General features: G+C 37.5%; 2 protein-coding genes and 1 long non-coding RNA gene across 24 annotated transcripts in view; 2 read left to right on the top strand and 1 right to left on the bottom strand.

Annotated features, from left to right (window-relative positions):
* Positions 1-27,295, bottom strand: part of LOC133850817 (muscle-specific protein 300 kDa) — a 121,149-nt gene extending 93,854 nt beyond the window's left edge. For 6 of the 22 annotated variants that reach the window (XM_062287026.1, XM_062287027.1, XM_062287031.1 and 3 more), the window contains exons 1-2: positions 10,205-12,910; positions 1,937-1,998 (exon numbers count right to left, since the gene is read on the bottom strand). In XM_062287026.1, the coding sequence (XP_062143010.1) occupies positions 1,937-1,998; positions 10,205-12,185 (2,043 nt within the window). In that variant the 5' untranslated portion in view covers positions 12,186-12,910. Of the gene's footprint in view, positions 1-1,936; positions 1,999-10,204; positions 12,928-23,939; positions 24,914-27,205 lie in introns of those variants that run through there. The other 16 variants (XM_062287029.1, XM_062287030.1, XM_062287043.1 and 13 more) reach the window with 8 other exon arrangements.
* LOC133850451 (sodium-independent sulfate anion transporter-like) lies at positions 17,787-21,296 on the top strand. The gene is made up of 3 exons (XM_062286556.1): positions 17,787-18,269; positions 19,418-20,507; positions 20,567-21,296. The coding sequence occupies exons 1-3, from the start codon at positions 17,901-17,903 to the stop codon at positions 21,136-21,138; spliced, it is 2,031 nt and encodes a 676-aa protein (XP_062142540.1). The 5' UTR covers positions 17,787-17,900; the 3' UTR covers positions 21,139-21,296.
* LOC133850821 (uncharacterized) lies at positions 23,600-24,103 on the top strand. The gene is made up of 2 exons (XR_009895706.1): positions 23,600-23,876; positions 23,947-24,103. It is a non-coding gene; the product is annotated as an uncharacterized LOC133850821 (long non-coding RNA).
* Positions 27,296-27,781: the final 486 nt, after the last annotated feature.

The following is a 27,781-nucleotide window of genomic DNA, read 5'->3' as shown; positions in this document are numbered from 1 at the left end:
CGGCCGGCCGGCTGGATGGCTGCCTGGCTGTTGGGCTCTTGACTGCTGTCGACTGGCGGCTGCTTGGCCATAAACAAACCAGTTCTACAGGCTCAAAATGCCAATGCAATGCGTTGAGAACCAGACCCCCAACTCCAACTCCATCTACATCTCTCCACAACTGACTGACAAAGTGACTGGCAATAAAAAAAGGAGTTGCAGTTGCAGATACAGATACATACAGGCTGAGTTCGTTGTGCAAAGAGTCTTTCAAGGCGTGGGCAGGTCATAAGATCGTTGATTGAAGCCATATTTCAGTTGCAATGATGTCTGTTGTGCTGTTATGTATGTTAATAGACCGTTATGCAATATGTAAAATGACTCACAATGAATCGGCTATTTGTTGAATGTTGCAATTGCACAACAGCCATTTCATTAGCACATTTCGCATTTGGCGAGAAAGGCAACAAACACAAAATTGTGGGCACTAGGTACTAGAATGTTGCCGGGACAACATGCTAATCAAAAGTAATTTATTTAATTTGTATTTGCTTATTGAGCATTTGTTAGAGCTGTCAATTTACGCCGTCTATATGCCTCGAGGCATATCGATGTATCTCACAGATACTGGACACGTCTTTCCCTAAAGATACATTCAATTTTTATTTTGGGTACTTCTTCCAGCTCTCATATAAACTATTTTTCAGTTCAAGGTGAGCCAGTTATGTCATTCGGTTCACTCAATCATTCATTCATTCATTCACATTGCGGTGACCCGAATACTCGCGCTGTGCGCTGTTATTGTGCGCAGAATTTGATTAAAATTTATTAACTAATTTATACGCTCTGCCCAACATGAATAACAGCAATAACAACAATAACAATAGCCCCGCCATCGCACACGCCTGCTGGATGCCAACATTTTTTCATGCGGATCATCGAGTCAGTATTATATTGTCTATATCCCCCCCTGCAAGGCTGTCATAAGCATGATGACTCGAGTTTTATGGGTGTGATTTTTTTTTGTATCCCCTTTCGGGAGATGTATTATCTTTGCGACCTGTTGTTTGTTCAGCATTAAACAATGACTGACTTAATAATTGTAAATTATTTTAATTGACACGTTTTGTGTATTACAACATCAACCCTTTAATTTATCGTACATCAAACAAAATTAATTTATTATTTCGTTGACTTTAAATATTTAACCTATATTCATTCCGTATATATTACACAAAGTTTTCACCGAAATGAAGAAATTTATTTCTATTTCTATAAGGATACTAAATTATTGCTTTAAGCATTTAATTATTGAATTTAAATTCCAGTCATTTTTTAATTTTTACTATTTTTATAATGGGTATACTTTTTCCAAATAATCATGAAATCATTTACAAGGCCATCGGAACATTTATGGAAGTATGTACTATATATCAATCATTTCCAAAATGAGTCTAACATCAATCCATCTCTGATACCAAACAAGATGTGCATTTTCAGTAAATTGCTCGTCAACTGGAGTGTGTTGCAATTATTAAAGTGAATGTATAGACCAAAAAAAAAGTTGAAAACTGTTGCTGTTGGAGGCGCTTAAATTAGAAAGGATACAGCCAATGTGAAAGTGGGGCTAGAAGACAGTTATTTGTCAGCTATAATTTAAAGTGATGCCTGTCAAGTTGCAAATCGTCAATTGCATTTTGCAGAGCCGTAAGTCAACTGTATATCTAATTTAATTGAATGTTATGTTTTACGTAAATTAAATGAATTGAAAATTAAAATTTGAAACGCAACGAATCTCCTTGCACGTTTTTTCTATTTCGCTTACGAAAAGAATGCAAATCAATATGCAAATTTCAAAGTCACATACAATCAAGATATAAATTTTTAGCTGCGAAGAATCGATTAAACCCCATCGATAGCTGGCATTGAAGGAATCGCAAAACAACAAATAACTCACCTTCGATAGGTATGAATTAATCCAATTAGTGAATGTCTTCTTCTGCACACGTTCTTGCTCCTCTGTAAAGAGAAAAAGAGAGGGAAAACGAAAGGAAAACATGAGAAAATGTTGGAAATACGGTTTTTTCTTTTTCGTGTAATTGTAATTAAATGTAAGACAAGCTATAAGATTGTCGGGACGGTGGCATAAAAGGCGAACGCATACATGACGCTGCAAAAGATACACAAGGCAAGAGAGATACCTGCTAAAGGCAGCACAACGATAAGATACACTTCCCAGTAAGCACAGATACATGAAACGATGTACGAGTATTTTTCACCTGCAAAAGCTGCCGACACATGTATCTAATGTTTGCATTAATTGAATTATCAGTTTTTTTTTTGTGGGGCATTAAATGAAATTAACACAATGACATCATGTTCGCCAATCTGCACTTGCCATTGTATCTTGTATCTTATCTTAAGTTTAAAGAGCATAATTCAAAGTTGAGAAATGTTTTAAACATTCTTTTTAGCAATCAAAAAACAAAACACATTCATCTTTGCTTTACGTCAATTGTTGAACATAAATATTTACTTCATTTCATTTTGATTACCTCCATTTCGGTAGAAAATAAAAATAATAAACAATACGTTAAACAAATTCAACAATTTTTATTTTGTAAATAATTATGAAAATTAAAGAAAGACCAAACGAATCTCGGCTGTGATTCATTACCATATAGCTCAACAGAGTGAATGCAGCCAGAGTATTGAATGGATTCTCGGCCTGTCATAAAGCGGCAGCTGTCTAATTACCCCCTTTGACTCCGCGATGGACAAAGAAGAGATGGCACAATGCGTGGTCTATTTGAACTGGCAACGAGCCAAAAGCATGCCTATAATATGAATTCAAAATAGATTTGCCCGCCATAAATACCAAAATTTTTCACATTTCAAATGGAAAATTTTTATAGTTGGAAAATTCAAAGAAGAATGCGTGGAAAGCGTGTTACACAAAATAAATAATGTCACAAAATTCTGACAGAATTCAAGCTAATTGTTGGCGCAATTTACAAGCACTCGACATTCGATTAGTCGACAATATAATTGTAAATAAAACTCAATCTGTTTTTATGTCTTGGCAATTTTCGAGAAATGTTTCAATTTTCTTTGCTTTGTGTGACGCAATTTTCAGCCCGAAATTTGACAAAAGATTATTAAAATAGAAATTAGTTCAAGGTCGAGCAATTTGCAAAACAGAATAAGGCAAAAATACATTTTGAATTGTATTAGAAATTTTTAGAAATGAATGCATAAAATTTTTGAAGAAAATCTTCTGGCAATAAAAATGAACTTGGCGCTGGGTAAAACATCAAAAACGTCCGAGAATTTATGTAGTTTTCTTATGTGACAATTTAAAAGCCTTCTAATGGTTTGTAAATATGTTGTGAATTAAGCCCCACAATAAATAAATACGTTGTTAATGTGCTTAAGGTGTTTTTCTTAATGTTTATTTAATTAAATCAACCAAAACGAACTTGTGCGCTGTTGCCAACCAAATGGACCTATGTACATATATACCTTATTATCATTTGATATATACTACTTCCTCTTAAATCGGTATTTCTTATCCGTTTGTAATTAAATTTTCAGCTTATATAAACAGTATCATAAATTTTGTGCATGCTAATTTGTAAGATTATTTCAAACGTGCCAACATAATCCAGAAGGAAATCAGATAATTTAGTAAAATATTATTCTTCAACGAAATAAATTTAACGCTTGCATTTTAGCCTCCAGTCAAACGTTTATCAAAAACTGTTCAAGCTTTACTTTTTTGTATGGTTGTCGGCAATATTCAATCAAGTTTGTTATAAAGTTGTTTAATCAAACAGAAACTTTTGGCTATTGCCTACTCGTCTTGCAAATTAATGAAACCAGATTTGTCAAAGTAACATCCGACGCAACGGGAATAAATTAAATAAAGCTAACTGCTGTTTTTGGTATTTACAGGTTTTTCTTTTTTTGAATTTGAAAACTAGTTGACGTTTTTGTTTATACATATTATAGAAGCTATGTTTAATTTGTGTGTTGTTACAAAAATAGATGTATACGACATACACAAAGGTGTTGATAAGTTTCCAACCAAACCATAAAAAGTGTACACATTATAAGTGTTGATAATCAACAAATACTTTCGCTAATTGTTCTAGAGATAAGCGGTAGAATGCACTTGAAAAATGGTATTCAGATAAGGCCACATACATATGTACAAACTAAATAAGGTCGAAATAAACGTTGTGTTTAAAGTAGTCAAAAATAATAGCGACGAGACGTGACTGCAAACACAGCAATAAAAAAAATACAAAAATATTTTAATGATGTATCGATTATTCTAAAAAAAAAGTTTGACTACAAAAGAGCTTTCATTAATAATGAACAATATACGAGTTTCAATAGCAGCATTTTCCGATTTTTTGGCTGATCCATTAATTAACCTTTGAGCAAAACTTTCAAGATTCACAACATGAAAAGTAAAAGCATAGAAATTCTAGAATTTCAGCCATACACAAAGCGCAGAGAAATTGTAGAGAACAATTAAGACAGCGAACCGGGTCAGACCCCATATAAGCAATACTATACATAGACATAGTACTACGAGTGGGCAAGCGTTTAGGTTGAATGACTTTGGTTACCTACAAAAAATTTCAATTTCAATAATGATGGCCAAAAAAGCAAGCAGCTGGGAACAGAGTCCAACACAATAATAAATAAAACGAAAAACCCTCGAGGCAGAGCTAAAGACCAAACAAACATAAATTATAAACAGGCGAAAAGAAAGAAGCAAAATGTTAACAACAGTTTTATATACGGTTTTTGTTGTGTTGGTTGTTGTGAATGGTTCAGTCAGTCAGTAAGTTAATGATGATAATTATAATGATGCGGCAGCTGATTATTATATTCGTTCTCTAACGAGCAAAACCCAAAAACACTTCAATTGCATTCAACGCAATTTCAGTTTACAATTTTATTGAGCGCAAAAATGCCTTTTTTTATTTGAAATTATGAAAAGCAGTTAAACAACTGTAAAGTTTATAGATTCACTTATGGAAGTAAAATAGTAAAATCATTGAAAGCTGTGAGTCGCTGTCTCCTCAATGTCTGGCTTGGCCTAGTTGCACATACGGAAATAGAAGAGATATTACACAGCAAAACATAGAGAAATGTACTGTAAAAATAGTTTATTTATTTGTTTGGATTTTCCCCCTAAGACCCAAAAACAGTGAAGTAAAAAGAATGTTCTGCGTCTCATTTGCATAAACAAAAACGCAGTCGAACAACACACAAAATGTAGCTCTATCTGGAAAGAGGCGTAACCCATGGGGTCGAACAGGGGGCATCGAGTTGAATGTGTAGTATATTGTGTATTGATGACTCGTATATGGGCAAGATATTAACCATATGCTGCAGACACAACGGAAATGTTTCGTATGCGTGAGTATGTAACATTTCCGCAATAGTAGTATAAATAAATTGTTTATTTGCTTAAAAACGAAATGTGCCAAGTACTTATTGCTGTCGAGTGCGTAACAATGAAATCAAATGGCTTTTAAAGTATGTGCGAAAGATGAATTAAAAGAAAAGTTGCCAATATAAACTCCGCTGCGAATCTCTTTAAAAAAAAACCGTTGAAAGTCTCTCAAAACAGCGTAAAAACTTATGGAAGTTGTGCTATTATTTTACCATTTATCAACGCTTGTAAACTGGCGTCTTTAAACCATTTGAGAATCATAAGCTTAGACCGTGTAACAATAGGTAACATGTTATTAGCATCGATTGACTGCTTCCACAATTCGCTATTTACTTTGACCTATAAGTTGAGAATTACACGACGAAGTTCACAAAGTTTTTGCCAGCCGGAAACGAACTCAAAACGAAAAACTTATTGGAAAAGTATCTTTTGTTGTGCAAAACATGAATTTAGCTATGAACATTTATTGTGACAAATTATAAAACAACTTTATTGTGTTAACCTTGACTCGAGTCACACATTTTTCTACATTTCCATTGTTGAAATTCTAAATCACGTGTTTATTAAGTATGCCTACGAAGATGATGTCGTTTAGCGTTTATATAAGTAGAGTGGGCAACAAAAATGTCTCTGTAAACACTTATTTCTATTGATTAACAATTTAAATGCGTTAAAAAGATATCGCTGCAATGAGTTCATTGAGGTGTGTCCTAAGTGTAGCACCTGTTGCATTGCCCGCAGGTGACAAGCGAGATCGAAAGTATGTGGCAAGATACAAATGGGAATATAATCGTATATGGCATATTTGACGCTTCAGTGCGTTGCACAGGTTTTCACACACACCCGCAACATGTCATAAAGTGTAAGTATCTCGCAACAACTTGAATATATCGTATGTAAATAGATAGATAGCTGGTTAAATACTTGGCTACCTTTTGTATATTACGTCATGGTTTTAAAATATACATAAATAACTGCTGCTGGTATGCTAAATAATAAAAGGCATTTAAGTTTATTTGTTTTTGCTATTAATAACATTTACTGTAGATATTGATAGCGAAACGCAAATAAATGATTAAGGCACTCGAACTGAAAAATTGTTTGGGTCTTCCACATTTGTTAATTGTTGTTCTTTGGTGGTTGGCCAAAAAAGCAAAAACCACAAAAGACAAAAAAGAATCATAACTGACCATAAAAAGAATTCTAAAGACTGCGCCCACAGTGAGATGAAAGATGGATGAAGATTCCCCATAGAAGTTTCAATTGCCACATGCGCAACAGCTGTCGTCTTTCATGTGGGTGAAGCAAAGACTCTTTGTTTTTGCACCCATACTAACGCTTTATGGGTTAAGTATTTGCCACAAGTTGTGGCAGAAGTGCACTTGAATGTTTCGTCGTCTGGATAAACTTGTTTCACTTCTAATTTTACAAATCGCAGTTCGAATTTCCAATTCAATTCAATAACAAATCGCATTGTGGGGCGCCAACTTCGCTCAAGTTGTCGTAACCACATTTTAGGCATCAATTAAAAGCCGCTAAAGTCGTATAGACAATAAATATTGATACTGACAGCCAACAACAGCAACAGATACACCAACAACAGCACCATAAATTATTCAACGATGATCTCACATCGGACAGATAGACTGACAGTCAGACAGTTGTACGGCTTGGGGGCTGCTTTGCTGATCTATTCTCTGGACTTTTGACAGATAGATTTTTAGCGATAGATAACGTCGTCGTCTCGTATTGTTGTTATTCCAAATGTTGTTCGTGTGTGTTTGTTTATTTTGTTTTCATTTTCATTGTAGCAGCAGCAGCATTGAGTATGGCATCAAATATCTCTCCCCTCTCTCACAACACACAGAAAATCACATGAATATTCAAATGACGAAAGTTTCGTGGCATTGAAATGTGGCACAGCAATTTCGGTCAATTTGCAAAACTGATTAACAATTAAAATTGCATTAGTCTGCGGCGCTCTTCATCAGACTCTGTTAATTGACCTGTGAAATGGCCGCACAATCTGCACTTGTCGAAAGAAAGTCAAAGGCAAAAATCAACCCAATCAAAAAGGCAACCAGGCAACCAGAAACTAATCAATACTTGTAGTTTCTATACACCCTGCCTACATTTTCATGCTACTCTGTGTGTACTCTATTCAATAGCTATGTTAGCCTATCGACGGGACGAGTCATGTCAATTAGCATACATTTGACATGCCATGACGTTTCAGTTTATAAATTTGTTAAGAGTCGCTCAGCTCATGTACCACCACACGAACGATATCGTACCCAATATCTGGCCTACAACACTCAATCACTCAGCTCGCGAGGCTCGTACAAAATAAATACATTTCTAAGTAAATTTATGGCAGCGAAAAAGAAACGAATTGAAAAAGTGGCCAAATCACGCAATATAAACATATTGGCAGGATATTCTGTTGATATTAACAACGCGCATCGCCAAAGCATTGAAGAGGAAGAAGGTCAAACAAAAAGTACAGGGTATAAACATAGGCAGAAGTAATAAACAAATTGTCACATTAAATTGAGTGCTAAATGATTGGAAATATAAAGATAGCCGAAGAGAAGACACCCTGTAAACATGATAATAAGTAAATAAAAAAAATAATGTCATTTTATGAATTCTAATTTATTTTAGGACATTCACTAAACAGAAAAAAATATTTTATCTACAATCTTTGCAAGTCATGCTAAGCCCAATTAAATTTGTATTAATTGTCAGCTTAATATATATGACTGACAGCTGTCCTTCAATCGATTCAAAGTAGCAAAATCAATTGCATAAATAACAAAACGACCCCGCGAAAAACTAGAACACAAAAAAGTGGCTGTGGCATAAGCATAAGTATCTTGATGGCTGATATTAATAGATACGCTCATGAATGTCAGAACCTAATCATACAGATATAGATACATTTGTATCTGAACGAGTATCACGGGTATCGAGTGCAGACTACATTGAGACATTGAGAGGGACAGAGGCAGACAGTGAGTGAGACAATCAGACACTTAATTGCTTGTTGTATTTAACATAATAACCGCCGAGGAGGTCACATAACAGAGACCCAAGAGCCCAAAACTTTGCCAAACATTCAAATAAGATGCAGACGTCATTCAACCATCCCTCCTTTTCCCCTCTATCGCTGTCGCTCTCTCTCTCACTCTCTCTCTCTCTCTCCGTTCCCCATCCTGCTATGCACTACCCGCAACCGTCACGCTCTTTTGGGTGGTTGCTTCGAGTGCTTTTGGCTGCCAATAAAATACAAGGCAAGCGGCAAACAAAAAAGAGGTAACAGCGCCGCCAAAGCTGCTTGCCAACAGTTGTGGGTAAATACATAACAAACGCACTGTGCGCATATATAAATAATATAAATTGCCAAGTAAAAGTTCAGCGCGAGGCGACTTATATTTAACAACAACAACAACAACAACATCAACAAACAGCAAACACAACGGGTAGTTGACTGCTAAACAAGTTGAAGTCAAAGCCTGAGCCGGAGCCGGAGCAGCCAGTCAATGATGTCATTTTGGGCACAAATTTATCGATCGTTTTGCAATAATTAATTTACAGCAAGCTGAAAAGAAAAACAAACACACACCGAGACTGCGACTGACCCCAAACCGCAAGGTGCCGCCAGTATTGACCTTGACATTCATTGACCAAACCACAAAAATGTCACTCGATTCTAAGCAGAAGGGCAGAAGCTTCTTGATAACAGCTGGGAATTCTACATACAAAGTATTTCTATGTCTACAGATCATTTAGAATATTAGTAATCAATTGTAAATGAGAATTCATTCTAGATTACAATTTCAATTTATAGCCTTCAAACTGTCAAAAACAAAATATATTGCCATATAAATTGTAGAAATGAAGAGATCGCTATTAGACAATTTTTTATTGAATATAGTTTAGAGAATTTATATATTTCAACTTAATATTTTCAAATTTAAGTTGACATTTTCATTGTATATTGTTTAGAGAATTTATAAATTTAAACTTAATATTTTCAAATATAAGAATGAAATCAAGATTGTGAATAAAAGTACTTTCCTCCAGTCCAATACTTTAATTTTATTAAAATACTAATGTAAAGAGATAATAGTAAAGAGATAATCTTTACCAATCTAAATCTTAGTCTTATTATATGGTCCAACTTCTTGAAAAGTGTTAAGAAATCATATTTCAACTAGTCTTACCCAGTGATTCTCTGTTTTACCCAGTTTAAAATATTCTATTCACGCTTTTTCACAGCCAAAGTCTCAAGGTTTCACCTTTAAAGCGTCATATCAGATCTAGACTTGAGATAGCTTTATTAATTCGCATGTGAAGAGCTGCATACATGACAAATTTATATAGTCAGCTTTCGTCTCATGTGATACTACCCATCATAACAATCTCTTGTCGAGCTAATTCATTGTGCAAGCCTTATCAGTTGCCAAAACAATTTGGTGCAAAAAAGCAACAAAAGAAAAAAAACCAAAACAGAATTTCGCAAATGGATTATTATTATATAACTGCGATAAGAGAGGCAAGCAACAATTGATATGATATGACGACGCAAGATTGAAGGGAAGCAAATCGAAAGCTAATCAAGCAAGTCGAGGGACATATGGAGACAGCATTTGACGCAAGATGATCGATTACACACGATAGAGAAACTCGATTCTAGTCAAGGTTCTATGTGTAGTCGATAGTCGATGTTTAGGTGCTGTTGATGTTTACCTCGTTTCTCCTTGATGTGGCTGTCGTACTGGGAATTGCTTCGTTGGAAATTGATCGAAGCCATTGTGGATTGGAATTCCTGGTATTCGTGGTCGTGATGTTCGTTGCCCTTTTGGCCACTTTGTGTTGCTTGAGTCTGATAATCCTGGCGCAGACTCTTGCTAAAAGTGCCAATGCCGCTTAATGCGTGCGGCGTACAAGGCGATGTTGTGGGTGTTGTGGAACGCTCCCGCGTTGGTGTCGATACAATCACAAGACTACTAGCCGGCACACCTTCCGTATCGGAATCGTTATCGATGACGTCCGTCGCGTCCGCGGAATCGTCAACGATGCGTATTTGCGTTGCCGTAAACGAGATATCACCGCCAACGTTCGAAGCGGATGGGAAACCGACGGATTTACGCGACGTAGACGAGGAGGACGTAGAGGACGATTTTGTCGTTGTGCTGCTGCTGCTGGTGGTTATCGTTTTCTTGTGGCTTACAATTTTCCGGGATTCTTCCGCTGAAGAACCGCGCAATTGGCACGTTGCAGCTGGACTAAACACTTCGGCGTCCGGCGTTGCTGTTTGCGGTTGCTCCTTCGTGCCAATCGGCGTGGATGTAAGCATTGTCTTTGTTGTTGTTGATTTACCCGTTGTTTGCCATGACAGTTCGCTTGGACGTGGTGGTCGTTGTTGTTGTTGCTGTTGCTCTTGCTGTTCCTGTTCCTCCTTCAGTGACTGTTGTTGTGGCTGTGTCTCGTTGCCACCCACTTGCAGTGTTGTTTGTTGGTACAAACGCCGCCTGCGGGGGTTGCTACCCACGGTAATGTCAATGTTACCCGTTACCGTTGCCATAGCATCCTCGTCCTGCCCACCAAACTGCCTAATGCGTGCTCGCACCGAGCCATCAGTTTCATCGTGTTGCTGCTCGTGTTCACACCTCGTTGTTTCGCTCATTTCGCGTCTCTCCATCGATTCATCCTCGAGCTTAATGAGTATGCGTCTCCCACCTGCGGTCATATCAACGCTATGCGGCGACGTGACACTCGAACGTTCACTCGACACGCTGGAGCGCGACCACGAGGGCGAATCTCGCGGCGACACGTAACCCTCGCCATGGCGATAAATCTTTTCCTCGGTATAGCCGCCATCCCTAGTCATCGATGAGGTGATTATCGTACGCACGCCATCGGCAGCTGGCACCTCGCGCACCAAACGCTCACCATCGAGGAAGCGTTCCAGTTCCGTTTGACGGCTCTGATTGTGCTTCACCGTGGTGGTGCGTCGTGTGGTGCGCAACGTCACATTGAACGGCGACAGCTGATCCTCCACATTGCTCAACTCGACGCCAGGACTCAACTTGCTGGTGGTCTTCAGGGTCACATTGAACGGACTCGGCGTCTGTTCGCTGGTCACCTCAACGCGACGTGGCGCCGATTGCGGCGTGTGCCGCAAATGGACCTGCTGAAAGGCCAGCTTAGCTGCCTCTGCCTCGGCCAAGCCGCGTTGTCGCTCCTCGCGCAATCGCCGCTCAATCTCATGCACATCGATATCGAAGGGATTCTCCTCATCGTAATCATCGGCCTGCTGCTCCTGACGCAATTCATCCGCACCCTGTTCGGCCGGACGTTTGCCAGCGCCATCGGTGGACCAAACCTTCTCGTATTGTGCCACCTTTTGGCGCAAACGTTGCGGCGGTGCCTCGACATGGATGCTGCTACTGTTGTTATCGCTGGAGGTGGTCAGTGACGTGGTAATGGTCTTCATGTATGTACGCGTCACCGTCGATGTCTCCAGCTGTTTGCATTCTTGTCCTGTTTCCTCGACGCGCTCAATGGTTTTCTGCGCATGCGCATGGCGACGTCGAACAGCTGGTATTGGGGGCACGTCAGTGCCGACAGCGGCAGCAGCTTCAGCAGCGGCTCCTTGAATTCCATCAGCGCCGGCATTATCTATGGTTGGATCCTTATGCCTGCCTGGTTCTGTGCTATCAGCCATGATAGCATCGGTTTTCTAATACGCTTCTCTTGCGGCCAAAATGTCATCGGTTATCCACTCACAAACAACCAGCCTTGTCCTTTTGTCCTGATTCCGATTCCGTCTATATGGCAGTTTAAATGCAAAATTGATTTTTCTCACGCACACGACAACAACACATAAAATCGTTGATGACGCTAACCACGGGTGGAGTTTTTATTCGCTCTTTTTTTGGGGCTGCCTCTGCCTCTGGAGAACAACCCTCAAGCGGCCTTCACTTTTGCTGGCCGCTTTGCTCGTAACTCAACTTTAATTTACTAAAAACCCACACAACACGCACACACACAATTTCCCAAAAAATTTTAATCACCGGTGCAAGGGTAGAGCTTTTTTGGATTTTAGATTTTTCGGTCTTTAATATGCCACAATATAATACCACTCTTATATACACAACGACAACGAGTTTCGAGTCGCACTTCGCACTTCTTAATTCTTTTTTTTTTTGGGTGGAAAAAACACGTATTTTATTCGTATGCCCAAAATATAGACCTTGGACAAATTCTAATTAGTTTTTGTTGTGGGCAAAAAATTCAAGATTCCACTCCAAACACACATACACACACGTAGAATACTATAATTTTTGTTTCTCATATGGCATGCCTTTTGGGCAGGCAGATATAATCACATTTTAGCCGAGCTTTGAGTCATTCATTTTTGATTCCGATTCCAATCCGCAGTTGTAGAAAGCCGGTTCGATACTGATTCGTCAATGTGCTACGCCTTGTCCAGAGACCCAAAGCAGCAGCAGCAGCAGAAGCAGTAGAAGCAGCAGCCCAGCAGAGTGCTGGACTGTATAGTAATCGTAGTAAAGCTCAAGTTGCCTGAGAGCGCGCCAGAGAGAGAGAGAGCGAGAGAACGGGAGAACGGCATTTGAGAGAGAGATAAATGAGAGTCGGAGAGCGAGCGAGAGAGAGAGCGTGGGCTATTATGTTATTTACGCATTGCGATGTATGTTTTCTCACTCCGGCAGCACTTACTACCTTTGAACCAACAACAGTTTGTGTTATCACAGCAGAGGCGTCGTTGCCGGCTTTTAAAGGGGGTAGTACTTAAGCGTGCATGAAGCAACGTTAATTTAACCAGTTTAAACAGTTAATGAATTGTTATAAGTGCAAACGGGTTTCAATAGTAGAATAATAAATACAGCTTGAATTTATTGAACTACATTTTGAAAAACACTTTCATTAAATTATATTATCGCAACTCATTCTAATCTGTTTAATGAATTTTTAAAGCGTTGCATAATTTATATTGTAGCTCGCTTAAATGCCGTTACGCTGCAAAGCTCTTTTATATTGGATGGTTAAGTTTAAAAATTTAAATTATAACTGTTACTGTAACGCTCTCTCACTTGCATTCATTCACTCTCACTGTCGTAAATCATTCATGCTCACGCGGCTCACTCTCGCTCTTTTTCCTATCTCTCTCTCTTCTGTTTTCCTCATTGTGTGTGTGCTTGTATGACATTTAAGCACTTTATACTTTTTACTTCTTATTGCGCTTTACACTATTATTGTTGTTCCTTCCCTTACGTCTCGTATGTGTGTGTGTGACATCATAAGCGTGAGAAAATACCAATTACAGACATTAAGGTAGAACCAAGCTCCTGAATGGTTTTACTCATAAAACAATTATAAAAGTTTCAGTTTCAGCCAATGGGAAAATATGGGTCAGCTTTACAAGCACACGCAGTTTAATGAAAGTCATTCATGAAAGTGATCATCATCATCATTGGACACCAACAGAAATCCAAAACAAATGTTTATTTTCGAGCTTACATAATCGCGGCTTGTGTGTTTATCACTGGGACAAACAAGTTTCCGAAGTAAATAGCGAGCGGCGAGTGAGAGACTAATGACGTCACGCTTTGGTGACTGCATTCATCTCTGTCTTTCTGTTTGTTAGAAGTTGACCTTACCTCATGTGTAAAGTCACCGTCACTGGGTCATACATATTAGTTATGCATAGACATATTTCAATTTAAATCTAATAACATTTACTTTTAAGGTCGCACCGTCTAATGTGCATAAGGAGGGATTATTATTTTCGAATTTGCGCATCAGAAAAAAAACACCGTCGACTGTTAATGTTGTGACAATCGCTGTTAGCGAGCATTGGCAATAAGATTTACTTTACAGACAATCTATTTGAAATTCCCAGCACTTGAAACACAAACTTCCATGTATTAGCCCATAAAAACAAGCACTTAAACCCATTAAATAACAGAGAACACATGAATTAATTGGTAAGTAAACAATGCGAGTGGTGTGTATAACAGCTGGCCGACCCCCGAAAAGCAAAAACAATAAAATCTCGGTGTTCATGTAAATTTTATGGCACAGTTTTTGTTTACGAAGTGCTGCCACTAATGTGAACCTCTGTCGGCTGTAAAATGTTAAGTGGATAGATACACTTGGCAGGTCGAGCAACCTCAGAGGTTGATGCTATAAATAGCCTCTGTAATTCTAATGATAACAGACCGAACGACCACACAACAAACAGTTTGAAGTGTTATAAAGAGGAGCAGCTACTGGAGTGTTGTTGTTCTTCTAATTCCCATCGAAATTGAGTCAATGAAATTGTTGCGTAAGTTGAAAAATATTACGTCAATTTGTCGCATTTTGAATAACAAGCAAATCTTTCGGATTTTGCAAATTTGAAACGAAATTGAAATTCACAACAGGTTTTGATAGGACATGACCGCATCGAATCGACTTGAATTCCATCTTTGTTTAACAAAAATATTTGCAAAAAGTTTAAACTTTTATTTTTCAAAAAACCCATATATTCCGCATAATTGATGTAGGTATTTCTAGGTATAGAAATGTTTCCCAAACAAATAAGTTCGATTCTCGTCTCTGGGTCTATATTTATGTTCGCCAATCTGCAGCGATCGGTTTGCCGCTGAGTAACGCTAAACAACAACAAAAAGTACGAAAAAATTGCATAAACAATTGTTTCCTCTTGCGAATTTCTAGTCAGTTGTTTTCAACACATTTCAATATTTTGTTTTTGCCTAAAAATAAATTGGATGCGATTCTATTTATTTCGCACCTAACCATAAAGTTGCCCATTTTAATGGTTAGACAAACGCCAAAAAGATTTTTTTTCTTTTCCTTTTTCTTATTTCTCATTTCTGTTGTTCAATTTTTCAAATATTGACTTGAGCGCTAAAAGCGCTTTTTGTATATAGACATTTATCTAGTTTCAAAGTCATATATGTACACCTTGAGTGTTCATAAGATCAATAAAATGAGCGATATTTAAAGTCAATAAAAAGAAATGCCGGCAAAATAAACTCGATTGACCCAAAAATATTTGCACAGAAATTAAGTAATGTAAATTACAGAAAATATTAGCCAAAAATATGTACATATATGAATATTGGACCTATATATAATATTATATATGCATATAAACACATAAAAAGCAATTAAAAATTGCTTTGCGAACAGCCAACAATTTGATTTGTTCGAGATGCGGCATTTTGCATTTTGTCTAGAAATCATCGCTGGGGCCTCAATTTTACGTGCTAAAATTATTAAAATTAGTTTCGAAATCTCCTATTTATAGAAATGTATTTCATTCGCTTGCCCGTGGGCGCAATTGGAATGATACCTTTGCAGTCGAAAATATGTATCTATATCTGCATTAATGTATCTATATATAAGAAATAAATTTGCGCACAGAAATATTTAATTCATAATTGTGTAAATATTATAAAATGAACAAGCGTTAACACAATTGGCAGCCAGAATAGAAATTATTGGCTAATTTGAAACCTAATGATGCATTTTCAGTCAAGTTTTGAAAAATTGTTCAACAATAAAAATTCATTCTAAAATCCCCAAAGCGCCCATAAACCTAAAGATGAGTTCTCTTAAACTGTAAGCAAATATTTTGGATTTGCTTAACGCTAAAAACATACAAAATAATTCAAAAATAAATAAGTAAATATGTATACAGAAAATGCAATGAGAAAACCCAGAGAAACCAGAGCGAGAAATACTCGAAAAACGGAAAACTCTATTTTTAATCACTTACGCCCCGTGACAAGACAAGTTCGAGCTAAGTGAAATTTGAAAATAGCTAGAAAAGCAGGGCGAACGAAAGGAATCTATAAATACATGTTTTCCTTTATTTCTTTTTTGGTTTTTCTGGCGACATTTTATACCAAACATGAAAAAAAATATATACAAACATCAGCTGAAAGCTGAATTAAGCAACAAGGCGCAAACCATTTTATTCCCTCAAACAATAAAAAGAAAGCAAAAGCCAAGCCAAAATGCAATTTATAAATAGCGAAATGAAGGCATTTCCCCTGTGACATCAGCGCCACAGCATCAGCTGAATATCTGAATGCCTTTGTCTACCTATAAACGACTTTTCAAATTACCCATGAACGTAGTGCAAAGTTACATAGACACTGAAACGAGCTGCTTTATAATATAAAAAAAATGATCTCATTGGCGCAACAAAAGGCTTTAATACTCGTAAGCCTTGTCAGCACAAAGTGTGATCACTTTTGTATTTAGTTTTAACTTATACAATAGACTTGTGCCTAACATTTAATGGCTATGACTATGACACTATACAATATTTAAAAACAAACAACTAAAAACAAATTGGGTCAGTCAGTAATTTGTTTTAAACTGAAGGCTTAATCCCGATTAAATCATAGAAAAGTATTCAGACAGAGAGACGCCTTTAAATAAATTTGCTTTAATTGAATTTCAGCAATAACAGAAGAGTAATCTATAGAAAATACCAGGAATATTTCAGATTAAAGTCTGTAAATGAAAAATATACTTTTTACAATATTCTTTGCTTATGTGTTAACTGTAAGAAGTTTGAAGTGTTACCAAAGTACAAGAAAATAAAGAGAAAGTGAAGAAAATGGTGAAAATTGAAAATACAAACATGGCAAGAGATAAATTCCAAGAAAAAGAATTATGATTAAGACTTTCTGAACTCTGAAAAGCCATTTCAAGTTCCCTTCACTGTCTAGACATACATATATTTATACACTCACTCAATTCTAAAATAATTTCATATATTGTGAAAAGACTTTATGACTTTGCCAAGCAGCATCCGTACACGTACATACCCCATAAATTTTTGGGTATAAAGTTGATTAAAATCATTTTGAATAATTGTGAAATAGCTGGGCAAGTTGATTTTTCTGTTTTAAATCAGTATATGAACTTGACAACTCGCAATAGAAAACGATATAGTATGTGTTACATCAATATTAGTATAGTCAATAAAAAACAAGTACAAAATAATCAGAGCCCGATTGATAAATGGAAAATTTGGAGCAGCGCTGACACCGTTGTGACACTCAAGCAAACAAATCGGAGCCCCATCGAGGGGGCTGGTCATTGTCAAGTGTGAGATTATGATCGCGCTGCTGCACGCGCAGATAACACCCAAGACTTAACTGAATGAACGGAAATGAAACATACAACCTATATCCCGCTCCCACATCTACGCCATTGGCTGTACAAACAGGTAATTTGGGTCTACCGATAAGATGCGATGCGCGTATCGCAGTGGCGTCAACATCAGCGGCAGTTCAGCAGCAGCTCCAGAAATAGCAGCAGAATCTAAAGCAGACATCAGTCTTTCGTCTAGATTTAGTTATATCAGACGCATCTAAAAACTTTATACTTCAACATGTCCACGCTGGAGAACGAAGTGACATTTCGTCGTCAAACCGAAATTAATCAGAATCTTGAGGCGCAATTTCACAGCTCCTCCACAGAGTTCATCCTAATCACCGATCATCGCACCTCCAAGTACAAGAGTCTCGAGCAGTTGGAGGCTGCCAAGTTGGAAGATAATTCCAACGATTCCTGCTGCAGTCGTTATGCTCGAAACATCTGTCGCATGAAGACGCTGAAGAATCGTTTGCCCATACTCAAATGGCTGCCCAAGTACAGACCAAGTGATGCCCTTGGCGACCTTATAGCAGGTCTCACTGTCGGCCTTACGGTCATTCCCCAAGGTCTCGCCTACTCGGGCGTTGTGGGATTGCCCGCCCAGGTAAGTAAATGAGAATACACTCTACAATCTATTCGTGTGTTGAATGTCGCACTTATCTTTGCGGTTTTATAGTTCACACAAAGTAGACTATAAATGGGTTGACGTGCGTTCTACGTAGACATGCAGCTGTGTTTGTAAAGATTGTCTTTATATCGTATATCGAGAAAGTTAGTTTAACGGATAGAATAGCTACTTGGAATATCTATAAAAATACTTGCTAGCGAAAGCATATCAAGAAGTGCGTGTCTTGTTTTAGATAAAATTATTTTCCGCTTTCTGGTTAGCCAGGAAATCATGAGGGTTTGATAACGAATAATTTGAATAGCTATAAATAAATATAAAAATTGTGTAATTGTGCTTAATGGTGTTATTGGAGCATTTTTATAAATTGAAAATTGTTTTCTTGCATGTCTAAGAAAATTTTTAAATAGGACGTAAAAGAAACTTCATCCATTATGTTTCAACCTCAAAATTTCACCATATGTTGTCCATTGTGAAAGTTGAAAAGACTTTATTGCCTATGCTTTTATCAAATCAAATTTGAAGAATATATTTTGAAAATATTCTTTCATACTATATACGACAATGTGTTGTACTTTTTATACCCGCTAACCATAGCGTAGAAGGGCATTATAACTTTGCGCTTGCTGGAAATGTGCAGCTAGATTTGAACAATAATAAATTTAGTATTTATGATTCCTGAGAATTTGGTTGTGATTAGCCAATAATTGTAAAAGTAATTGAAGAACAAGTTTTGTATGGCAAATTACGATTAATGAAATGGGGTCTTAGCTGATTTGGCCGTCAATATTTTTAACTCTATGGTATATTTCGAATGTTGTACTTCAACTATATACCAAATATGGCCTTCGATATATTTGAGTATTTCTGCAGCATATTATTTGGTATATTTTGAGAATTATACCGGTCTGTTTGACTTTAATTGAAAATGGGCAACAGTTACAGTCGAGCGCACTTAAGTGTAACTTTCTTCCTTTTTGTCAATGCTTTTATTAAATTAAAATGGAAACAGATTTAAAATATCAGTTCAAACTTTAAACCACAATTTGTTGTACTTTTTACTTTAAAGTTTAAACATTAAACTTTCCTTTACTCAATTAAAACTCTGTCCTCTGCCCAATTTGCAGTATGGTCTCTATGGCTCGTTTATGGGATGCTTTATGTATGTGTTATTTGGAACCTGCAAGGACAACACGATTGGCAGCACCGCAGTGGCCTCCTTGATGACCTATCAGTTTGCCAAAGGCTCCTGGCAACGCTCAGTGCTGCTCACGTTTCTCACCGGTTTCATCGAACTGCTCATGGCCGCTTTTAAGTTGGGTTCACTGGTTGAATTCGTCTCTGGACCTGTGAGTGCAGGATTCACAAGTGCTGTGGCTTTGATTGTAAGCACCTCGCAAATGAAATATATTCTCGGTGTGAATAGCGATGGTGCTTCCTTTTTGCAAAGATGGATTAGCATGATCAAGGACATAAACAACATTCGATTGGCGGACAGTTGTCTGGGTTGTGCTTGTATTATCCTGTTGCTAGCCATGCGGTATCTAGGCCGACTGAGCATAGGACCCAAGGATCGAGCGCAATGCAATTGGTTGCAGAGAATAATCAATCATCTGATCAAGTTTATGGGCATCTCAAGGAATGCCACAGTTGTGATTGCCACCACAGTGATGGCCATGCACTTGGAGAGCAGCGGTTCAAATCCTTTTGTGCTCACCGGCTACATACCACCCGGACTGCCCTCGTTGGCATTGCCACCCTTCTCCGTTGAACCACAACCGGGAAATGCCACAGCAGGTATTCCGGCTGTGCCGGGAGAAACTTTCCTCGAGATGGTGCAAAGCTTGGGCTATGGTTTGATCGTTGTGCCGCTTATAGCACTACTGGAGAGTGTCTCTGTTTGCAAAGCTTTTGCCAAGGGCAAACAAATCGACATCACACAGGAGATGGTAGCCACGGGTGTGGCGAACATTGCCAATTCACTGTTCAGTGGCTATCGCAGCAACAGCGGCTTGGCTCGTTCGGCCATCAACAATGCCAGCGGCTGTCGAACCAGCATGTCCAACTTCTACATTGGACTCGTCGTTGTGCTGGCACTCAGCTTTCTCACCGAATACTTTGCGTTCATTCCTCGAGCAGTGCTCGCTGCCATTCTCATCTCGGCGGTGATCTTTCAGGTGCAATACCAAATCATAATGCCCATGTGGCGAAGCAAACGTGAGTGGAGTCTTCAGACTCTTGTAAATTTTGATTCATTCCTTACTCTATTCCCCCAGGCTCTGATTTGGTGCCCGGCATTTTGGCGTTCATCACTTGTCTTGTCTTGCCCTTGGAGATTGGCATCCTGGTGGCCATAGCAGCCAATCAACTGTTCATACTCTATCACTCGGCAAGGCCCAAGGTCACGCTAGAGCAGCTAGAGACAGAGCAGGGTATACGATTTGTCAAGATTACACCCGATCGTTGCCTGATCTTTCCCTCTGTCGAATTTGTGCGCAACATGGTTTTGAAATCTGGCAGCAAAACAACTTTGCCCGTGGTCATTGACTGCACATATATCTATGCTGCGGATTTTACTGCCGCCAAGGTTATCTCCTCTATGGTTGATGACTTCCGTCGTCGACAACAGAAAATTATTTTCTTTAATCTTAAGCCCAGTGTGGTTAGCATTTTTGAGGGTCTCAACACTCGACTGGTCCTTTGCTATAATATGCATGCTCTCAGCCAGGAACTGCAGCCAAATGGTCAGCATTCGCAGTCGGTGGAGTCTATGGATCAAGTCGAGGATGGCAATGCAACGGATTGTGTTAGCATGGCCAGCACTATGTCACTAGCAAAGACTAGTTAAACTCATACGCCATTTGATTACATAAAGAATCTATAAGCTCTAAGTTAATAACTGAATTTTATCTGATGATGTCATTATTTGAACGCAAATAAACTTGTAAATTAAATCGTAAATATTTTTCAAAGTTGTTCATTTCACACAATCACTGAAAGTTTAACCCACTTCAATTAAAATATGTATTCAAAATAATTATTTTTTAAGGAAAAATCTAAAAATAAATGTGGAATTTTATAATCACAGGTTCTATTTCCAGTGCCATCTACCTCAAGCATAGAAATTATTTCTCTCAAATATTTAGGCAAATAAATGGCAACAACATAACCTAAATTTTTCTATAGAAGTTCTAAATTAATTTAAAGATCTAAGCAATTTATAAAGGGTTTTTAAACAACTTTCAATAAAATGGGAATACATAATTTTCTTTTTGTAAAGCTCTAATGATAATTTCCAATTAAGAAGCATACAGAAATAGATTTGAAAAAATTTCTTTAAGTGTTATCAGAATATATACCAAATTTATAAAGCATTTTTTATCATTTCCCATTTTTACAACCTTTTCCTTTGGTAAAGCTCTATTGACCACATACGTATATGCATATTGAAATATAGATTTCAAAAGTTTATATATCATAAAATTTATTTACCAATTTTTAAAACTATACCAAATATATTAAAGCCCCTTTTGATCATTTCAAATTTTCACGAGCTATAAAAATAGCCAATCAACTCATGCAATCGAAATGCAGCAGAGGTGACAAATACAAAATTGAATTTGTAGTTTTACAAAGAACTCATTCAGCTTTTGGGCGCTAAAAAGCGAGCACATTGATCGACGTGGGCGACTGGGTCAAGTTCAGATGACACATTTGCCTGGCAGAAGAAGCTGATTCAACAATGTGCACTGAACTTGCCAAGAATATGCTTACATATATATTTAAGAAAATATATAGACACAGACATTTGCATGTAAATATTTATATTCGTTGAAAATTTTCAGAAATAGTTTTTCCCTTTTCTTGGTATCGATGATAAAAATTACTTTATTTCATTTGGAATACCTATAATTCTGCCAAATGTCAAAATTATGTCAAATGTCAAAAACGACATATTAGTATTAATCATTCTTATCGAAATGCATTTATGCACAATCGAAATAACGGTAACTCTTGTCAAAATGACGTTGTCAAATTGTAGCTTCTTCTTTCCTGCATTCGAAGTCAACGTGAGCACAGCTCAGAGAAGAGAAATTTTATTGCCAAGTCATTTTCGACAATCAAAAATAGTTTGTCATTTAGTTTGAGAAGATTCTAAGAACATCAAAATGAATTTAATCAAAGTCAATGCGAAGACAACAAACGAAGGCAATAATATGTCGTATAAAACCGAGGGACTTAAGAAATTCTTCGCAGACGAGTTCATTAAGCAGGATGACAAAAATGGTGATTTGCAATTGGCTAACAAGGTGAAGCAGATGAAGCAGATGAAGTCGAAAAGGTCATCGATATGCTCTAAGCCAGTGCAACGCATACTCAATACAAAATTGGGAGAAAGTACAGAGATGATGCAACCAATTATGAATATAGACAACGATATTCAACCAGTGAATGCCAAGACAACAATCGAGCTTCAAAAAATCAAAAGTACAGCGAAACCGAGACGAATGCAGTGCCTTGGAAGCAAAACTATAGTTTCCCATCGAGACGGATATGTGATTAAGAAGTGCATTCACTATGAAACTTGGAGTGTAATCAAACCAATGGATTCACCAACTGAAACTCATGGGCAAGGTCAACGCCTCGAATTTCCATTGGTCAAATTGGCAAATGCTTTATCGCAGATGACGCTGCCCTCGGACAAGTGGAGCAGTAAGGTGGTGCTAAGCAAGAACCCTCAAGCTACTCTCAAACGTCACAAATTAACAACCATACCCGAAAGGGATCGCATCAAATATCAGCCAATCTGCGTCGCCTTTCGTCGCACTGCCAGCGAACGAATTGCCAACGATCAAGAGGAGCGCAATGAATCCAATGTGAGCTTCGATAGAATTGTCATCTGCAGCAATGCGAGCATCAAGATCTGCTTCGAAGGCAAATTTGTGCAACTCAATGGTGCCCCCGATGGTGTCGCCAATCTGCAGGACATGCACAAGCTATTGGACATTGTGGAATGTATTTCATTGTCAAATCCTATGATAGAAGTTTTGGAACATCAAATATACGGAGCTGAAGACTAAGAGATTTTTTATTTTTCGTTGCAGAGAATTTGTTAAAAATTTCTGGATAAACATAAATCCTAATGACATTTATAGAATGTCAGCAAATATTTAGAAATTTTTCATAGAGGTGCGGTATTTTTCTTAGGAAAAACAGTCAACGATATTATTAAACTTTAGATGGAATCAAAGATAATTTTTTTTTAAATTTCACAGAGAAATCTCTGGAAATACATTATCCAAAGTAAAATCTTATCAAGGTTAAACATATTTTAATATTCATTAAAATATTCTACGGACTACTTTTAAATAGTAGTAAAAGAAATTTCTAGAAGTTTCAGGATAAACATAAATTTTTTCCCTATACCACAAATTTTTTTAGAAAAATTACATTTCCACAAATAGCCAGAAATTTCTGGATAAACTAAGATCAAAGTAAATTATGACAAATTTGTTTAACTGGTACACAAAAGTGCTAAACTTTCGGATAGTATTAGAGAAAAATGATGGAAAATTCTAGTAAAATGTAAATCGGACTACTTAAATGTATAAAATAAGAATTATTAGGTTTAATGATCATCACACTCACCTTGCAGTTGTAATATCGTCATTTGATATTCGGCAAGCTTCTCATCGATGTAATCTTGCGATTGATTCGCAATAATTTCGGCAGTCGACGGTCCAAATTCCTCTTCATCATCGTAGATGACATAGGACTTGGGCTGCGGTGGCTCCAATGGCACGCCAACAAAATCAATCTGATCCTGTGCGTGGTGTTGTTGTTGTCTCGGTTGCGGTGGCAGTGGCGGTGCAGCGCCCGTTTGGCGCAAATATTGTGGTGGCGGTGCCGGTTGAGGGAATTGCGGCTGCTGATGCTGATGTGACAGCGGTGTTTGTCGGCTGCTATACGTGAAATCCGAGCTGGGCGTTTGGCACACAATCGGCGATGGCGTTGGCGACAATTGAAACGAGCTCGTTGGCTGCGCTCCATATGAGTTCTGATGCAGCAGCGGGGCTGGACGAAATGGACGCGGTGCTTGGGGTGCGTTAGGTGGACCACCATACGAGTAGCCTTGCTGTGGTTCGTACAGCGATTGGGGTGGCAAATATGGGGCTGGCGATTGATTGCCACCCGGCCATTGCGGACGTGGATGCGGCATATTGTTGTTCGCATTGTTGAGGATCGGACGTTGGCCACGTAGTTGTGGAGCCGGTGACATGGCATGGCCAAAGCTACGCGGTCCGCTTATGATCGGCGGTGGACTGGGCGCTGTTGTCCACGGCGATGGTGGACGGTAGAGGAACGATGAGGGCGATGGTGAGGCGGGATTTGGGGCACGTGGATTCCAGCCACGTGGCCCATTGCCAAACGGCGGCAACGGCGGTTGCTGCCCGGACATATTCTATTTATGTGATTCACAGCCTTAGCAGCAGCAAGCAGAAGATGTTATTCCCTTCTTCCAAGCAGATGTTTTTAACAGATATATTAATTTATTTTTTTCGATTTGACGGGACAATGACTATTTGGTGGTTAACGATGGCACTTCAATTTAACATATTACACTGCGAGTATATAAAAGAACATAATAGCTATTTAGCGACGGCAAAAAACACTTTATCATAGTTTCTACTACATATTATATGTATATATTGTATAATGAGTGTGTTGTTGAAAACATCAATCACAATTTGTTCGTTATTAGCCGCAAAACGCCGACGATTCCACCTGAACTGAACAACCAACCCAATTATGTCAAACACAAATAAATCATGACCTATTCTAAAGAATGAGTCCGCCGCAATCGTCGTCTGGTCAATGGTTGTTGTTGCTATTGGATCGAAGAGCCTTCTTTACGCATCAATGCTGTGGGCTATTTTCAAACGGAAGTGGGCTAAATGTTTATTTCGACTTTTTCTCGCACTCGACTTTTTCGATTTTAAAATTGGCGCTGACGCCATTCGGTAGCGGAGTGACGATGCTTTCAAGTTTGCCAATTTTAACATTTATTTTAGTTGTCACATATAATATTTAGTGAAAAAAATGAAGCACATAATTTACAATCCATATTAATATTTGTGTCGAGCACAACAAAAAAAAAACAAGTAAGAAAAGAAAATATGAAAATTCGTAGCATGCTACGTAGGAGACGCCTCACTGGCAAATACCATGGAGACTATATGCTATAGATTAGCTGGCTGTCAGCATTTTGAAGGTCTCTCTGCAGGCGCATGTATGAGTATGATATATATACATTATCGAGTGTTCCAATCCAAGGATGAAACAAGCACTGATATCATTCATAAACATAGCGTGAGAAATGAGTAAAAGTCAAGGGAATAGTGCGAAATACTCGTAAACATGACATTTGAAAAAAATTCTAAATTTCATTTAATTTCTTTAAAAAAAAATAAACCTAAGGTGAATGTCATTTATAGCATATAGAGTACTCAAAGCGAACACAAATTCTGATATCATTCATAAACATAGCAAAAGTGAAAATACTATTTCGCAAAATATTCGAAAACTTTCGTCTGTTTTTTACGATTTTCACAAAAAAATTCTATAGTAAATGCATTTCAAGTGTGTAAAATTTCATATGAAAGTGAAATTAGCTAAATGAGAATTGAAAACAATTTCATAATACGAGCAAATACTGATATATGTATAAAGTAAGCACTCGTTAAAATAAACTTAAGAATGTGATGACTCTTCAGAAAAAAATCAGAAAAACATCAATCAATTTTTTAAGCATTTTCTTAACGACATATTTTGACAAGTTTTTCAGTTTACAGTATACATTTTTATGCAGTATTTTTTGTTATAAAAATATTAAAAATATTAAAAAAAAAAAAAAAAAAATTTGTACAACCATAAATTGGATTTATGTTCTTGAATAAATAAATACTATATGATTTTTACTACCCTTAGATATTTAAAAATAGCTCTGGTTATTGAACAACTGAAACAAATATTTAAAGTATATTTTAACCAGAAATGATATTTTTAAACAGTTTCTGCTGTTGAAGACTAAAGCAAATAGTAAACATGTATTTTAACAAGCCTTGTATATCTACTTATTATATTTATAGCTGCTATAGAGTCTAGACTACTTTAAAAGCAATTAATTAAGTGAACACACTACAACAATAAGTACTGTAGATATTTTGCAATGAGTTCGTCTTATTTTACTTTCGTCATCTGTTCTCAATATGCACTAAATTTTCTTTTAATGTCCAGTTGAAAATGAAAATTTGCACAGTGTAGGCGTCTTATAGATCAGCCCACATGCGTAAGTATAAGTGTGAGTGTGCACATATATTTCAATATGCATACATATACATATGTGTGTTGTACATGGCACATGTGAGGAAAAACCATGCAGACTTTTCACTTTTGTGGCGTTTGTGCTTGTGCTTTCGAATTATTCAAAAATAGAAATGAACTCAGTTCGTTAAACTTTTGGTCGGAAAATTATCATGCTGTGATGCTGCTGCTGATTCTACACTTGCTGCACTCTTGCCACAAACAGCAGCAGCAACAACAACAACACAGCAGCATGATTCGATTTTTTCTTTTGATTTCTTCTCTCCCACATCACATCCTAAAGACTGCGCGCGGCCCACTCTTTAATTGCCATTCATATTAATGGTGTTTTAACATAATTTAGCTTTAAGTGCACTCGCATTTAGTAGCACATTTTCGTTTTTTTTTCAAGTGGAAAACGTGTTCTGCCACGTTTTTGCTTTTCTTGTTTCGTTTTCGAATTTTCTTTTTTTTTCGCTCTCTCAAAAACAATGCTGTGATTATGTAATCCATTCTGAGTGCGTGTGGAAAAATTGAGTAACTAAACCAACCGTTATTTAATTTATATCGGAAAAACAGACACACACACAACACAATTAAATTCGATTTTAACTTTAGAACAATTCCAATTTTAATTTCAATTTCAATTTCTATATAGAGCACTCTTATATATATATATAGAGACGGATATATATGTTGCGTGCGTATATATATAGATAGAAAGAATGAGAAAACTGTGTGCTGTGAAAAACTTTCGATAATATTGTTGAGGAAAAACCGAGAACAACACTCGACGAGCACGAAACACTAACTGAATCAGCTAGCAGGAGGCAAATTGCTGTTCACTATGCATTGCGGTCTGATCTTGAAGGGAAAATTGAAAATAGGGGGAGAAAATATGGAGGGGCAAGACGCCTGGATACGAAATTATCTTCGGGAACATGCCGAAGACGACGCCAAACGCCGATACTTACCGAACTTTTGCTCCAATTGTTTGCTCGCATTTTCTCTCTCTCCCTTGCCGGCATTTTTGTGATTCGTAGGAAGAATTGTTGTTCTCTATTTCGCTTTTGTTTACACATCATCTTCTAAACAGAACGATCGTGCAAAAGCAAACGACCGATTGA

The sequence above is a fragment of the Drosophila sulfurigaster genome, chromosome 2L (genome assembly GCF_023558435.1).
Source record: "Drosophila sulfurigaster albostrigata strain 15112-1811.04 chromosome 2L, ASM2355843v2, whole genome shotgun sequence".
Classification (NCBI taxonomy): domain Eukaryota; kingdom Metazoa; phylum Arthropoda; class Insecta; order Diptera; family Drosophilidae; genus Drosophila; species Drosophila sulfurigaster.
This window is presented reverse-complemented; position numbering and strand designations above follow the sequence as displayed.